General features: G+C 53.1%; 1 protein-coding gene across 1 annotated transcript; it reads right to left on the bottom strand.

Moving 5' to 3' along the window:
• Positions 1-1,254: 1,254 nt before the first annotated feature.
• Positions 1,255-10,367, bottom strand: LOC116857666 (cytochrome P450 2S1). Its single transcript, XM_032841961.1, is given in 13 exon segments — positions 1,255-1,473; positions 1,475-1,500; positions 1,600-1,741; positions 3,551-3,693; positions 3,696-3,722; positions 5,009-5,150; positions 6,009-6,188; positions 6,301-6,461; positions 6,828-6,977; positions 8,904-9,069; positions 10,201-10,275; positions 10,277-10,319; positions 10,321-10,367. Coding segments are annotated over 13 exon segments (1,458 nt in total). The 3' UTR covers positions 1,255-1,317.
• Between the last annotated feature and the right edge of the window lie 6,949 nt (positions 10,368-17,316).

Raw genomic sequence — 17,316 nt, 5'->3', positions numbered from 1 at the left:
CCCCCCCCCCCCCACCTTCACATCTGGTACTGATGTCAACAGCCAGAGCGGGCGGGAGGGGGGGGGGGCCCTGTTTTTTAGCTCACGCCCAGCCTCGAGGGAGGGGCGGACCCCCCAATCCCCACCCCTTACTCACAATGACAGACACTGTCACAGGCACACCAGGCCCTGCCATGGGCCAGACTGGAGGCCAGAAATGAACTTTTATTGCAAAATGGGGACCTTCAAGTCACAAGGACGTCAGAGCTGGCCTCTGGCCCAATACGGGGAGCTGGAATCTGGCCCCTCCTTGGTCATCTAGCCCCTTTCACCAGGTCTAACTGGGACTTGGGAACGGGAGGTGGGTCAGGGTACTGTGCGTGTGTCGGGGGGTGGGCAGGCTGGGGAGGCCTTTAACAAGGTTACATAAGTGGGAGGGGGAAGTGTTTCTCTGGAGGGTCTTGTGTGTGTGTGTGTGTGTGTGTGTGTGTGTGTGTATGTGTGTGTATGTGTGCGTGTGTCCAAGTTTACTTGGTTCCAGGGCTATGTGTGCAATTGCACGCTGGGTGTGTAGTTATATTTGGGAGGATATGAGGATCAAGGTGCTTGGAAAGGGGTGTCTTTGAGGGCTGAAGGCCTGGAGGAAGCTGGGGATGTGCCCTCCCCCCTTCCTGGAAATGGTGTGTCTGGTGTCATGTGTGCGCTAACTGTGTGGTTCAGTGGTTGGGGGCATGTGGATGGCGATGGTCATGTGCCTGGATCATGGCGTGGGTGCACGAGAGAAGGCACGTCGGAGCTGAAGACAGGGACGGTCTCTCTGTGCACGGACAGGACCCAGGAAGGGGGTTGTTCACCTCTGTACCAGACTCCCACAATTGCCAGGAGAGGGGGTGAAGAGGGCTTGTGGGCCCTGAACACCATGGCTATTTCCGTGCCTTATGAGGGGAGGGGCTGAACTCCAGCACCTGGGCTGTGAATCTAGGGGGGTTGTGTTTGGACGAGAAGGTGTGTTATCTGGGGCGGTGATCATGATTCCAGACGAACTAAATTTATGTCTATAGAAAGCCTGTGTGGCAGAGTTGCCCCGTGGCCCTCATGGCCCTCGTGGCTGCGTGTCTCAGTAGCCACCTGGGCCGAGCGAGTGGAGTCCTGGGGACGTGTAGGCCAGATACCCCCGTGGCAGACTCTAGAACACCTATAGGTGTGTGTGTGTGTGTCTGCCTAGGGTGTAGAGTTGTGGCTCTGGAGACACAACCATGTTCATGCCCACGCCATGAGGAGGCCTCCACCTCCCACAGCTCCCTCCCTCCTTCATCTGGTCCACACAGTGCGGGGAGGTTAGTGGGGCCGGACTTGCAGCTGGAAGGCTGGGGGGATGTTGAAAAGGCTGCTGACGGCTGGCTGGAGGCTCAGGGTCCCCGGCGGGCACGGGCTGTCCAGGGAGAAGGCCTGCAGGAGGGTGGTGAAAAGGAGGAAGAGCTCCGCCCGCGCCAGGACCCCCCCGGAGGCAGACACGCTTACCTGGAGAGGACAGGGAACAGGGAGATGGGACTGGGTCAGCCCTCCTCACACCCAGGAGTGGGGAACTGGCAGGGGAGCAGGCACCAGCCCCGCACATACCTAAGGAGAAGGGCAAGAATGCCTCCTGCTTATGGAACCGTCCATCCGCATCTAGGAATCGGTCTGGGTTGAATTCCTCTGGCTGTTCAAAGACCTCAGGACCACTCAGGACAGAGCCGAGGAGGGGGAAGACCTCAGTGCCCTGCGGGGAAGCAATCATCAAATTACAAATAACCTTCCCCACCCAGGTTTGATGATTCTCTAGTGCCCAAAGCACAAGGGCAGAATATTTCAAGGGCTTATTACCAGCCAGACACGTTCTTAAACATCTCATATATACTCTCTCTCTTACGCAATAGCAACATGCACCTTGTGCTCTCTCACACGCACACTCAAACTCACTAAATCTTTTTTAACAAGTCTACAAAGTAATTTCTAACATGATTTCCATTTGAAAGGCAGGAAAACTGAGGTCCCCCAAACTTACGCAACTTGCTCAGCGTAGCATCTGGACATGGGAGGGCTAGTTCTTTTTACACTGTGTTTTTAAACTGTGTTGTGATTCATCTATGGCTGTCCTAAGCTGCCTGGCCTGGGTCCAGCACTTTCCCACTGGGCTCTTTCAGAGGTAGAGCCAAGGGCCAGTAGGTGACTGCTGTCCGTGAGGGCTCCCCAGCGCAGGTCCCCGAGTGAGTAGGATCCCAGGGCTGTGCAGTGGAGGAGATGTGAGGGAGAGGGACCTCATTTGCCAGGGACTATGGCTAGCGGGGCTGAGCAGGGAAGGGGAGGGGAGCTCCAGGAGAAGACAGGGTCGTGCTACTACGGCTGTTAAAACAAGGCAGACAGCTATGGCTAGAGCAGATGCCCTGAGTGTAAATTCTGCCACTACCACTGTAGGCTGGGTGACCCCGGCAAGTCTTCTCAGCCTTCAAGGCGTTTCCTCATCTGTAAAATGGGCATGATAATGGTGTAGGATTGCTCCAAAGATTCAACAAGGTACTAAGTCCATGAAGCATTTAGAATAATCCCTGGCGGAGAGCAAATGCTCAGTCATTGATGCCTGGGGTTCCGTAATCATGATCAAGAGTGGCCATAGTCGGGGCGCCTGAGTGGCTCAGTGGGTTAAGCCGCTGCCTTCGGCTCAGGTCATGATCTCAGGGTCCTGGGATCGAGTCCCGGATCAGGCTCTCTGCTCAGCAGTGAGCCTGCTTCCCTCTCTCTCTCTCTCTGCCTGCCTCTCCATCTACTTGTGATCTCTCTCTGTTAAATAAATAAATAAATAAATAAATAAATAAATAAATAAATCTTTAAAAAAAAAGAATGGCCATAGTCACTGAGTTAGCCATGGCTGCCGCTGCCTGGAATGGGGCACCCCGGGGGAACCCCCAGGTCCTGGCACCAAGAGTGGAGCTGGTGTTTTGCAAGCATTATCCCACAGGTTCCTTGAGATACCAAGGCAATACTATTACTGTTCCTGATTTAGAAGAGCGGTAGAGGCAGATTCATGGGTTGAAGTGATTTGCTCCAGGTCCCAGTGAGAAAACACCAGGACCGGATCATAACTGCTACACGCTCAAGGAAGGAGCGGGAAGGCTCCTGGGGTTTCCAGGCGGACATCGCCCCCTGGTGGTGCTTGTGATGAGTTGTTCTCTAACGGATGGCAGAAGCTGCTGGGGAGAGGGCGGAGGGGGAGAGGAGAGGGAAGGAAGGGGAGAGACTCATTTCATTGTGAGACTCCTTCCGCCCTCAGTTCTCAAATTGTTCTCAAATTCCAGCCACCTTGGAAGGAGGTAGAAGTAGGCTATCCGCTGGATAGATGGGGAAACTGAGGCCCAGAGACAGTCAAAGGCGGGAGAAAGGCACACAGAAAGACAGAGGGACAGAGTTGCAGAGAAGAGGAAGATGGTCATTGAGGAGAGATAGAGACCAATAATCAGATTAAGTCAGACACAGAGCCACAGAGAGGCGGCAGCGGAGACGGACTGGGGGCGTGGCCGAGGGGCAGGCCCACCTGGGGCAGGGTGTACCCTCAGAAGCAGGTGGTCCTTGTGAGGGCGCGGGGCACTCCCATGGGCACCAGAGCCAGCAGCCGCTGCGCCTCATGCAAAACGGCATTGGTATAGGGGAGGCGGGCTTGGTCCCCGAGGCCTGGTGCTCCCGGATCAGCTCCTCCCTCACATGCTCTGCACTCAGGAAGAGGGGGACAGGAGGTCAGAGGTGGGGTTGGGCCCTGTGACTCTACCCTGGGAATCCCCATCTTACAGTGGCAGAGGGTGGGGGGAGTCTGGCCGGTAGGGAGGAGGAGTCCCCCAGGCTTCGCTGAGACTAGGTCCCTAACATCCTGTGTGTGCTGGGCACAGGGTCTCTCCTTTCTTAACTCCCACAGCAATCCTGTGAGGTGGGTACCATTATCCGTCCCCATCTCCCAGATGAGGAAACTGAGGCCCAGAGAGCTGAAGTCAGAGTGGACTCCATTCCCCGGAGGCCACCAGACCCGAAGCCCCATCTTCCAGGTCAGCCCACCCCACTGGCTTGACAGCCTTTACTGCAGCTGCCTGACCCCCAAATCCTGGGCTTCCCTGGAGCTCACGTCTGGGCCAGGTACCCTCCTATACTAACCCAGCTTCACGTCCTGCCTGGGCCCTGATGCCCCCAGCTTTTTTTTTTTTTTTAAGTAATCTCTACACCCAATGTGGGGCTCAAAGTCACACCCCGAGATCAGGAGTCACCTGCTCTACCCACGGAGCCAGCCAGGTGCCTCCCACCTTTAAGAAAACTCTTTATGCCCAACATGCTGCTTGAACTCAGGACCCCAAGAGCAAGGACCCCAGTTTGCTTTTTATCTCCAGTCCTGAATTAGATGTCTTGTGGCCTCCCGGATGTCTCCCAGCAGGTGGCCCCAGGCTCCTCACGCTTGTCCCATGCTGGCCTCAGTGTCTCCCCTGAAACAGTTCCTCATTCCTCTGTCCTCATCTCAGGGTAGTCCCATGGTCCCCCTGTCCCCCAGCCCCCTGGTCCTCCCAGGTCATGTTCTACTTGCCCACCTGGCCCCTCTTCCCTCCCCACAGCTTGGCCTAGGACTGTCCTCTCCTGCCCAGGTCCTGTCCCGTCCTCCTGGCATCCTCTTGCACACCTTACCTCTTTCAGCCCCAAGGATTTTTCTAAAATGCTAATTTGACCCTCCCCTCCCCTGCTCAGCATCCTTCCATGGCTCCCTATTGCTCAGGATTAGGCATACAAGGTACCACCAAGGCGACAAGGCCCTGAGAGGTCTCCTGCCCCATTTCTCACTTCACTGAGCCTCTCACTGCCTCCGGCAGCCTCCCCAGCTTCTCGCCCTTCAGGCACCCCCGATGCCGGGCTCATTCTCACTTCCAGGCCCCGGCTCAGGCTGTCCGTTTTCCTGAACTTTCTTCCTCTGGAGCCCTCACTTCCGGCCCCAGGGCTTGCTGGCGCAGAAGCCTCCTACCTTGGACCCGAGGGTACTTCAGCAGAAGCAAGAGGGTATAGCGGACCGTGGTGCTGACCGTGACCGTCCCGGCGAACAGCAGATAAATGACTGTCATCAGCAAGTTCTTGTCAGTCAGTTCTGTGCTTGGGTCATGCTCCTCCTGGGAGAAACCAGGCACAGGGGCTCAGAGAACTCAGGCTGCGGACAATAAGAGAGGACCAGCACAGCCACGCCAGCAAGTTCAAGCTTTGTCAGGGGGGTTTGTATAAATGTTTAGGCGAGTGGGGAAGTGGACTCTTGATATTAGTTCTTTTTGGTTGTGCTGTGTTTGAAAATGAAAGAGTGTGGCCACTCTAAAAAAAACAAACAGAATGACATGTGGTTAGGATGTGGAAAAGCGGGGACCCTGTCACCATTAGTGGGGCGGTCATAGGGCACAGCTGCTATGGGGAATGGTATCAGGTCCCTTAAAAAATTAAAATAGAATTACCGTATGATCTAGCAATTCCCTTTCTGGGCGCGTACCCCAACAAGTGAGAAGCAAGGTCTCGAAGGGGTATCACGTTCCCAGCAGTGCTATTCGCAATGGCCAAACGGGGTACGCACCCCAAGGGTCCACTGATGGATGAATAGATAAGCCAAATGTGGTCTATCCATGTAGGGAATAAGGATTCAGCCTTAAAAAGGAAGGAGATGCCGTCACGGGCTATGACACAGATGGCCCTCCAGGATATCACGCTAAGTGAAATAAGCCAGTTGCAAAAGGGGTAAATACTGTGGGATTCCATTTCTGTGGGGTCCCAAGCATAAGAAAACTCAGAGATGGAAAGGTGGTTGCCAGGGGCTGGGGAGCAGGCCCAGGGAGCTGTTGTTTAACAAGTCAAGAGTTTCAGTTTGAGAAGAAAAAGTTCTGGAGACCGTCTACACAGCAGACAGATTTCCAGCTATACCTGAGTAGGGGCTGGCCAGGCCACCAGCCCTGTTCAGCGGGGGTGCCCTGACCCTGACCTTCCCCTACCTTTGCCATCTTTAGCAGGAATGCATCTACCACATCGCACGGTGGGGCTGAGCTGTCCAGGCTCTCCTTGTGTCGCTGCACCTGCTGGACGGCGAAGGTGGCCAGCATGCTCAGGTGGCCCAGGAGCTGTGTGTGGGGGCCCGGCAGGCTCTTCAGGAGCCGGGAGAACATCTCATAGGTCTGCAGGGGGGAAGGGCAGCTGTTCCCATGGGGCCTGGCCTTGCACCAGCATGGAGGGGTGCTCCGGGGGTTCCCTGGAAGAGGTGGCTGGAGAGGGGTCCTGCCCACTTACCTGGCCCCACCGGGAGCTGACCCCCAGCACGGTGTCACCAGCTGCCCGGACCAGGGCCTGGAAGTCCTCGTCTTCGTAGGGGAAGCGGAGGCTGAAGGTGAGGGAGCAGATGATGTTGGAAGTGGCCTGAGCCAGCAGTAGGGAGGGGTCAAATGGCCGTCCTGCGGGGGAGAGGGCAGTGGGGGAGGGCTGTGCTGGAGAGGAGGCCAGCCTCTACCAGAAGGAGACAGGCATCGAGAGAGACAGATGGGGAAAGAAAGATAGAGAAACAGACAGGAAAGAGACAGACGGATAGAGAGAAGGGAGAGACAGAGAAACAGACATGGAAAGAGAGACAGACTGGGAAAGACTTGGCAAAAGATAGATGGGGAGAGAAGAGGACAGAGACGGAAGGTGGAGGAGGAGTCAGAGGTGGCAGTGAACAAAGCCCTCAGCCCAGCCCCGGACCTGGACCCGGACCCCCCCCCCCCCCCCCCCCCACTCAGGCATGCCTGCAGGGGCCCCCAGGCTCACCCCACCCTGCTGACCTTCCATCCCTTGGAATGCCTCCACCAGACACTGGGCCTCCGCCTGGATCAGCTCCTCACCTTCTCGCTTCCCCATGCCCAGGAACCGCAGGGCCAGCATGGTACATCTCCGCAGCTGTCGCCACCGCTCCCCATTGGAAAAGAAAACCCCTATGCAGAAGGCTAGACTCAAGGAGGGACCGGCCCCCCTTTCCATTCCCCAGGACTGCTCCCTCCTTCCCAGTGAGGTGTCTGGAGGCGGATTCTGCAGGCCCTGTCCTGAGTCCATTCCAGCCTAGCCCAGGATTAAGGACTCAGTAGGTGCTCTATAAATGTCTAACCTTGGGGCAGAGGGTGACATTCTCCCGAGAAGCTGGTTGCTGGGATTATCCAGGCTCCCTGGGTTCTGTGATGAACCTGGATGAGTGAAGACTTCTTTCTTCCTCCCTCCCTCCCTTGCTCCTTCTCTCCCTTCTTTCCATCCGTCCTTCCTCTCCTCCTTCCCGCCCTCCTCTCTCCCTCCCTCTCTCCTTCCCAACATTTACGAGTGCTATTGGGTTCCCTGCCCCATGTCATTTGGAAGCTGAACCAGGAGAGAGGGGAATGGAACTGACATTTTCCTCCTTTAGCTAAGAGTCTGCTCTGGACAAAACCTTGCTTCTCTGAGCTCAGGGTCTCATATGTACAATGCTAGCCCTCCTGGAAGTCTCCTCCAAGGTGTCCCCCGCCCCCCCCCCCCCTGTGTCCCAAACTGGCCTCAGCACCTCTCCTGTTCCTGTCTCAGTCCACTGTTCTGCGCACCCCCCAAACCCCACCCTGCTCCTGGCCAGAGCCCTGGCTGCCTCTTCCAACCACACCCTCCCTTCCGCATTCCCCCAGCCCCAGAACAGCATAGTCCCCAGCCTAGGATCCTGCACAGTGACCCGAGGATCCTTCTAGCTCTGACTTATATCTTCCCTGCTTCCATCTATAGCCTCCAGAAAATCCCAAAGCTGAGCACTCTGGTGTGACTCAGGCCCTGTGTGACCCACTTCTCCAGCTTTGTTACTCATCCTGCTACAATTACATTGGTTTTCTCTCACTTCCTCAGTGGTGTCAGGATCCCCCCTCAAGGGCCTCTGCCCCTACTGCTCCCTCTGCCTGGATCACTCACCTCTCTATCCTCACTGAACTAACTGCATTCATCCTCATATCTCACTGCAGTTGTCATCTCCTCCAAGAAGCCTTCCTTGATTTCTCCCAGTCTCTCTCTCCTCCCCCGACCTGGGCCAGTACAGTTCTCCTATGTCCTGATCTTAGAGCTATACCTTTTATTTTAGAATTCTATTCCCTCCGTCCAGTCCCATGACATGCCCACCTCTCCTACATGTAGGATGACAGGACACCACATCTGTCTCGGTCACCTATGTGTCCCCAGTAATAACTATGGGGCCAGGCATGATAAAAATTTGTCAACTGAATGAATGAATGCTTCTTCTCTCCCCTCCATGCTTTTTTTTTTTTTTTTTTTTTTTTTTTTTTTACTCTTCTGCCTGGAACACCCTTCCTGCTCATCCTAGGAGTTGGCACCCAGGCAACCGGTCTTTCAAGACTTCCCGGACATCTCCCACCAAACAGGCTGGGTCAGACAACTCCTCTGGTCCCCGCAGTTCAGAGCTTCCCCTAGCCTGGCCCTGACCCCTCTGCCTTCCCCATCCTAGCCTGGTGACAGGTCGTTCTCTGCACTGGCCAACAAGCTCAGGGTCACAGCGGTGTCCCGACAGCGCCCCCAACACCAGCCTTCTACTTTCAGGCTTAGCAGAGACTAGTTTCTACACATTAAGTGGTCCCAGTGCCTAGAACACTCTCCGGGTCCCTCCCAGTCCTGGGGGCTTCACCTGGAGCAGTGAGAACCCTGCAACATCTCACCCAGGCCACATTCAATCCTCAGGATGACCTAGGTAATAAGCACTATTAGCACCCCATTTGATGGGTGATGGATGAGGAAAATGGGCTCAGAGACACCAAACTATGCACAAAAGTCACATGGTAAATGGTGGCAGGCTCTGAGCCTCTGATCGAGGGAGCCCACAGTCCCCAGCTCTGCTCATGACTCACCGTGGCCGTCAAAGTTCCCGTCCAGTGTCGCCAACATGCCCCGCCCACCGAACTCCTCAGTCTGACCTTCCAGGGTCTCCCGCACGGCCTCGTGCCCCACCAGGACCACCACACGCCGCCAGGGTCCCAGGTACACGGTGAACACGGGTCCATACTTCTTACTCAGCTGGGGGCAGGGAGGGAGAAGGGGCGGGCGCCATGGGGCAAGCTGTGGCGTCTTTCGGTGGAGGTGTCCCCATCAAGGCCCTGTCACCAGGTGAGGTTCCTAAGAGGAACCTCTTCCCCCGCCCCCAGACAGAAATAACCCCCTTGGGAGGTTCAGTTCTCTTTTTGTACCAGGCTCCCAGTTCCCCTCCCCATAGAGTTCCCAACCCCTTACCTCCTAGGACAACCCAGAACCACCCCTCTCCCCCGACTCAGAAATATGGCAGTTGAGACTCTGGCCTCTCCCCATTCCTCAGCTCCTGCTCCACCCCCAAACTAGCCACCCTTTTCTATCATTTTGCTAAACCCTCAAGTTCTGGCTGAGGGTGGATTCTGCTGGGCACGTGCCCCATCTTTCCCCAAGACCCCCGTCCTCCTCCCCATGTCCTGAAGTCCCTCAGACTCCTTTTGACAGAGAACCTCTGGCCTCTTCCTCCTCCTTGCCCCCAAAGTTTAGAATGGCCTCAGCCTTCCTTCCTGTCCTCCTTCCCTGCCGCTACGGGGACTTCCACCTTCCTCCTAGCTCAGCGCCACACAACTGGGATTCTCAGCAGACACAGATCTGGAACCCTCCAGCCAAGCCTCCCCCTCCTGCCAGCGACCCCTCCCCCTTTTCTTCTCTGCCCCTCCCCAGCTGCCTCTCTCCCAGGGATAAACCCGCCAGCATCCCAGTAGCAAAAGTGCTCCTGCCTCTGGCTTGAATCTCCTGCTTCTATCACCTTCCCAGGATTCTGAGGCCCCCGCCACCCCCTGGCCGGGAACTCTGCCACTGGATCCTGCCTCCTTCCCTGCTCTCATCCTCTCCAGGATTCTGCGGGCAGAAGTCTCTGACCTTCCTAGCCAGGTTCAACACACCAGGGTCCTCTCTCCCCAGCACCGCCCCCCACCCCCACTGGACCTTCTCAGCTCTGGAGCCCTGCTCCTGCCCCACCCCAGAACCCCCCAGCCCCTCTGCCCTTGCACCCTTGGCCTGCCTCCTCTAGGATACTCCAGGGCCTCTCTGCCCTTGGTGCTCCGCTGTCTCTCCTTGCGCACCCCCCTCTCCTGGCCCTGGCTCCCCTGCCCCAACCGGGGCGTCCCAGCGGACGCTCACTCGCAAGAGCCCCGGGTACAGCGCCCCGGGCCGGAGCTGCAGGAGGTTCCCCAGCAGCGGCAGCGGCGTGGGCCCGAGGGGGCAGGTGGCCTCGGGTTCGGGGCAGCGCCAGCGTCAAGTAGCACCAGCAGCAGCAGCAGCAGCGCCCAGCTGCTGGGCGTCTCCATCGCTGCAGGTCGGCTCCTTCCGCGGGTTCCCAGACGCTCCACGCTGCGGGGCCGGTCGGGGGCGGGAGCCGGGTGGCTCCTTCGGGGCGAAATCTGGCGGAGTGGGGCGGGGCACTGAGCCTCGCCTGCTAACGACAGGCGGGATTCTCTCCCCCGCCGCCGGATTTCTTTCTTCCAGACCACCGCGGCTGCTGGCTGTGGGGACCGGCTCTTGCGAGGCTGTCTACCAGGTCACCCAGGTTCGGGGGGGCGGGGGCGGAGATAGCGTCCGGGGCCCCAGGTAGGGCGTGGGCACACTGGAGGAAACTGGAAGCCGGAGACTTTGCCTCCAGGAGGCCACACCCCGTGCCTGGAGCGGTGACCCCACGCCGCCCTCCCCAGCTCCCACCTCCCTGCGAACGGGTGTGCGTGTGCGCGTCTTGGAGCCAGTTTCCTCCAGCATCCTTCGTCTTCACCATGAGGTTAAATCTGAAGTTCGGGAAGATAAATCGGTTGGCTCCAGGCCACGCAGCTAACAAGCGGCAGAGCTGGGATTTGAACTCAGGCCATGGGAAATGATTAATTGAATCATTCCTTCACTTAGCAGTTTCCTGTAGTGGTTGGGAACATGATGTCTGAAGCCAGACTGCTTGAGTTCACGGCCTAGCTTTTGGGTGCCCATTAACTCTTGTAAAAAGGGGATAGTTTTCAGGATTAATGGGTTCATGGGCAAACAACTTCAAACGGGGCCAGATGCACAGATAACAATGTTATGTTAGCTAATATTATTATATGTTAGCTAATATTCTCTCAACTAATTGTTATTGAGGTCCGACTATAAACAAGACTGTCTAGACCTGGAGACACAGGTCCGAGTAAGAGAGAAGGGGCCCTACCTTCCCAGAGCTCATATTGACATGCAAATGAAGTCATAAATTAAGATAATTTCAAGTTGTTGAAAGGTTTGCCCAGGGAATGAGCTCCTTGAGGAAGACAGTTACAATGTCAGGTCCATGCTGTTCCTTTCAAAGCTGTAGCCCCAGTGTCTAGAGCAGTGCCTGGCACACAGTAGGTGCTCAATAAGTATTTGATGCATCAGAAGATTGAATAGAGATGAAGTCAGCGGGGAGGTATGCAGCGACCTGGAAAGCAATCAGCATCTATTTCTTGGAAAAGGAAGCAGGTGCGGGAGTTTTCAGCAGAATAGTTACTCAGTTTCCTTTGTACTTTCCTTAAACATTTTATCATGAAAACTTTCAAACATATAGTAGACACCTGTATTTTCACCCCCGTAGATGCCACCAATACCATGTTACTATCCTTGCTATGTTGCATACCTTTCATCTTGCCACATCCATCCATCCGTCTTATTATTATTATTTTGGATGCATCTTAGACATTTGCAGACACCAGGACATTTCACTTCTAAACACAACAACATCCATCATTTGCTGGAGTTCAGTATTTACTTACAGGGCATTTCCCCCACCCCAGGTAAATTTACACACGGTGAAATGCACACATCTTGGGCACATTTAAGATGCAGGGGTGCCTGGGTGGCTCAGTCGTTAAGCATCTGCCTTTAGCTCAGGTCATGATCCCAGAGCCCCACATCAAGCCCCACATTGGGCTCCGTGTTCCACGGGAAGCCTGCTTCTCCCTCTCCCACTCCCCCTGCTTGTGTTCCTTCTCTTGCTGTGTCTCTCCCTGTCAAATTAATAAAATCTTAAAAAAAAAAAAAAAGATGCATTTCAACAACTGCCTACCATCTTTCCAAAATCCGCCCCATGCCCCTTTTCAGTCAAACCTCCCCTCCTTGTCTCAGGCATTGATCACTGCCTGCCCCCTCCCAGATTAGTTTTCTCTTTGCATTTATTATTTTTTCAAAATGTTATTTATTTATTTGTCAGAGAGAGAGAGAGAGCGAGCAAGCAAGATCGAGAGTGCATGAGCGTGGGGGGAGCAGCAGGCAGAGGGGGAAGCAGGCTCCCCACTAAGCAAGGAGCCTGATGCAGGACTTGATCCCAGGACCGTGGGATCAAGAACTGAGTCGAAGTTCCGACTGAGCCACCCAGGCGTCCCTTCTCTTTGCATTTAAAGACATCTTTTTTCTACCCTCTGGTGAATGAATTTTGGGTGACTGGAGAGCAGGTGAACTGGGGAGCAAGTGATGAAGAAAAAGCCAAGAACCTAGGGTAAGCAAGGTCCAGGCTAGTGAAGCCCACAGCTGGGAGCTGGGTGGGTGGCAGTGGGGAGACAGAAAGAAATGGATAAATTTGGGATGTCTACGGAGGTAGTGCCTGCGGGATTTGCTACAAATTGGGTGTGACAGCAAAGGAAGGAATCAAGGTCAACGTCAAATCCGAACAGTTCTGGTGTCAGGTAAGGAGAGATTTTCGGTTACAAGACTATTACAGGAGAGAGAAGAGACTATTGCATAAGACAGGAAACAAGACCAGAATCTGATAACCCAGAAGGATGTTTTTTAGTGAAACAATTTTTTTTTTTTTTAAACCCCTACTCCTAGATTTGTTGCCCTGGGCAAGAAGAAAGATGGTGATGCCTTTTCCAGAGGCCAGAAAGGCGATTAGGGAACCTGTGGGAACCAGAGGTGGGAAGCTGATGGAGCAGGTTTTGTGGGAGGTCAGGGAATCAGGAATTCTCACTTGGTTTCATTAAGTTTGAGATGCCTGTTGGCTGTCCCAGGACTAAAGCCTCATTGGTTGGTTGGTTGGGACCAGATGAAGCTTTTTTGGGACCGGGAGGTCCCAAAACCAGCCTTCATCTGGTTGGTTTTGGGACTTCCTGGAACTCTCCAGAACAAGGCAAAGGAAGAACTAAGAACGGGCATCTACTTTGTGGCAACAAAATGTAGACCAGCCTCCACACCTCCTCTTCCTGGGTTTCGGGACACACCCCTTGGATGCTGGAGCCTAGAATCAAGACTAAAGGAGAGGGCAGGAAACATTGTGGCCATGTTTTGAGGGACACAGCTCTGGCCTAGGAGAGAAATGAGAAGACTGAAAAGGTTCTAGGAGTCTAATGTTATAAGATGACTTTGATTACAAATGTTAACCTTAAAAGTAAAACTGCCAATTATTTTACTAGGAAAATATGGGTTTCTTTGGATATGGCGATTAATTGCAGTACAGGGTAAACAGGCTACCGCAAAACCATAGATAGGCACACCCAGGGAACACAGCTGAGATATGCTTGTTTATAGAGGAAGGGTGAGGGTTTTGGGAAGGGTGTTTAAAGAAAAAGTCCATGGGGGGGCGCCTGGGTGGCTCAGTGGGTTGAGCCGCTGCCTTCGGCTCAGGTCATGATCTCAGGTTCCTGGGATCGAGTCCCGCATAGGGCTCTCTGCTCAGCAGGAAGACTGCTTCCCTCTCTCTCTCTCTGCCTGCCTCTCTGTCTAGTTGTGATCTCTCTCTGTCAAATAAATAAATAAATAAATCTTAAAAAAAAAAAAAAAAGAAAAAGTCCATAGGAACAAACTGGGAGTTGGAAGTAGAGAGGTTTCTCACTGGCTGGTTGTGACTGTCTCTCACTGGCTGGACTAATGAGGTGGTGGGGGGTAGGGTGGGGCAAGCCTTCCTTTTTCCCTCCAGTATAAGAAAGTAGTATCCAAGGGCGCCTGGGTGGCTCAGTGGGTTAAGCTGCTGCCTTCGGCTCAGGTCGTGATCTCGGAGTCCTGGGATCGAGCCCTGCATCGGGCTCTCTGCTCGGCGGGGAGCCTGCTTCCTCCTCTCTCTCTGCCTGCCTCTCTGCCTGCTTGTGATCTCTCTCTGTCAAATAAATAAATAAATAAATAAATAAAATCTTTAAAAAAAAAAAAAAAAAAAAAAAAAAAAGAAAGTAGTATCCATGGCCAGGTTCTTCTCTTTCTTTTGGGTTTGTAGTTGACTTTGAGTGGTAAGGCTTGCAAGCTCTCCCTGTCCAACCTCCCTACTCCATTTCAATGAGGTTTCCCTTTATTCGCTTTTTACACTAGATCCTCTAGATAAGAAAACTAACCAGTCCCCAAGATTCTAAAGGTTCCAAGACAAGACTTTTAATCACTACCTTGCTAATAAAATTCAAGCCTCGATTGGTGGCCTCCAACGTCCTTCAGAATCTGTTCCCTGGCAACTGAGTTTGACATCATCATGGCCCACTCTGTTCTCTGCCCATGAAACTCCACTCACACTGGCCTTCTTTCAGTTTCTTGAACAGCAAAACCAGCCTCTGGGCCTTTGCACTAGCTCTCTGTCTGAAATGTTTGGCCTGGAAATTGAGGTTGGCTCATATTCTGTTCCCAGCTGAAGACCATTTCTCTCCAGAACACACTTTCCCAGACCACACAAATGGAATTAGATCTCTCTCCCAATCCCAGACCTTGCTTTAATTCATTAAATAAGGCACTTAATAAATATTAAACACATTTTTAAAGCACTTACCATAGTGCCTGGTATATAGGAAGCTTTGAGTGTGTTTGTTAAATACATAAAAGTTTTCTTCATAGCCAGTCTCTACCTGAAACCATGTTATATATTATTTTATTCTACCTTCCCCCACCAGAATGTTCTCTCTATGATGGGGAGAGACTTCTGTCTGGTTCACGGATATATTCCCAGTGTCTGGCCCCCAGTAGGTGCCCAATACATATTTTGTTGAATGAGTGAATACAATTTGTTAGTCTCTCAAATTCGTGTAAAGGACCATCAAGGTTTCCAAATTCTTGATTCCAAAGACCAAAGAAGTCTGGTTCCCAACATACATTTTACAGAAACAATCATTTCTGGTGGATTCCGGTCTCTCTTCACCCTGGCTGGCTGACAACTGATCCGTCTCCCCCTCCCCTACCAGTTACTTCTCATCAGACACCCTCTGATCTGGGTTTGGTGAGGCTGCAGCTTGACTCTCTCTCTCTTTTTTTTCTTTTCTAAATATTTTATTTATTTATTTGAGAGAGAGAGAGAGAGCGTGAGAGGGGAGAAAGTCAGAGGGAGAAGTAGACTCCCCATGGAGCTGGGAGCCCGATGCGGGACTCCATCCTGGTCCTCCGGGATCAACACCTGAGCCGAAGGCAGTGGCTTAACCAACTGAGCCCCCCAGGCGCCCTTGACCCTCTTTAAATTTAGCTCCTACCATGCATTTTCTTAGATTACTCTACAGGCTGCCATCCCCAGAGTTTCCAGCAGGCATAGTGGTGGGTGGGTTCTGGAAACTGCTTGGGGGTGGGTGGGTGGCTACTTTGCTTGGGATCCCCCAAGCCTTATGGTTCTAGAACTTGACTTGTGTGGGGATAAGCCTTGACCTACCTCCTATTTGGCCATGTGCCTTCCCCTTGACTTTCTCTCCTCCCAGCCCTTCCCTCCCTCAAGCCATCCCACCCAGCACCCAGAACTGCCAGAGAAAGAAGTTAAAGACGAGTCTTGCTTCCTTCCCCGCTCCCCAGCCCTCGTGCTTCCCGAGATTCTAAGAGCATCCTTGGTTGTGAGTAACATCAGGGAATTGACTATGTCACAGGAAGCAAAGCAACAATATTCATTAATCTGTTAAACAAAAATTCAGCTGAGTAAATTTTAAAGCACCAATTGGCCTTTTAAAAATATTTACCAATCGGGCAGCATCCCATCTAGCAAATACAGGGCGCTCCGAGGAAATGTACAAAATGGAAGCTTCCTACAGGAGGGCGGGGCAAGAGAGTTATTAGCATCGTTACATTGTTTGGGAAAAGCAAGGGTCTTATCTTGCAGATTACCTCATCTTTCTTTGGGGACTGGAGAGGGTCCAAGTGACAGACTCATGGCACTCATTGAAAAATTCCTGACTGAGTCTACATTTTTGGGGGAGGTTGAAACTGCAGTTAAATTAAGTAGAAGTCCTGGTTTGGGATCTTGGTCTAAATGACACCATTTAGAGACTTTTCCTTTGTTTGTCTGTTTTAGTAAGTTCTATGCCAATGTGAGCCAGCCAGGGGCGCTCCACGCCCCCCCCCACCCCGCCGTGGTTTTCTTTTTCACAAGTCTGCTACTGCTATCCCGTCATCTCATCCCCAGATCCCATCTCTCCTCCATAGCACCCCACCCTCTGTTTTCACATATCTTTTATGTGTCATAGCCTGTGGGGAGCCAAAGGGCCTCTGGGGAGATGGGGTGGTGTTGGTGGTTAAAAAAAAAATAAGGCACTGCTCCCACAAATTCATGTCAGGAAGGAGCCAAAAGATAAGCAAAATAAAATTGGTGGTCTTCGTGATGGCCCCTGCCCGCTCCCCTCCATATCTGTATCCGTTTAACAGTGGGCTCCATATCTGCCAGCCTTCCTCCTGTTTTAAAAGTAATTATTTCAAGGGATGCCTGGGTGGCTCAGTCGGTTGGGTGTCTGCCTTCAGTTTGGGTTGTGATACCAGGGTCCTTGGATGGAGTCCAGCCTCGGGATCCCTGCTCCCTCTGCCTGCTGCTCCCCCTGCTTGCTTGTGCTCCCCACCCCTCCCCCTGATAAATGAATAAAATGAGATCTTTTTAAAAATAAAAAGAATTATTTCAAGTAAGTGCTCTTTTTAAAAAAGAAATTTATTTTTTCTCTTTTTCTCTCAAGAGAGACACAGTGAGCACAAGCAGGGGGAATGCCAGGCAGAGGAGAAGCAGGTTCCCCACTGAGTAAGGACCCTATGTGGGGTTCGATTCCAGGATCCTGGGATCATGACCTGAGCTGAAGGCAGCTGCTTAACTGACTGAGCCACTCAGGCAGCTCCTAAAAAGAATTATTTCAGATCCAGGGACAGGAGAGGTTTAGAGGAATTGTCAGATGAGTGCAACAATGCTAAGCCACGTGTGCACACCCACTTTTATTATATTGTGACATTTTAACCATTTACTCATTTAGAGAAATAAAATATTCCCAAGTGAGTTGGGGGCTCTCGTGTCCCCTCCCAGGTGTCATATTCCTCCCTCCCCCCCCCCCCCCCCCCCGGGCCCGCTTTTCT

Source organism: Lontra canadensis, unplaced genomic scaffold (genome assembly GCF_010015895.1).
Source record: "Lontra canadensis isolate GAN:19392208 unplaced genomic scaffold, GSC_riverotter_1.0 scaffold125, whole genome shotgun sequence".
Classification (NCBI taxonomy): domain Eukaryota; kingdom Metazoa; phylum Chordata; class Mammalia; order Carnivora; family Mustelidae; genus Lontra; species Lontra canadensis.
Note: the sequence above shows the minus strand (reverse complement) of the source record. Positions and strands in the feature narration are given on the sequence as shown.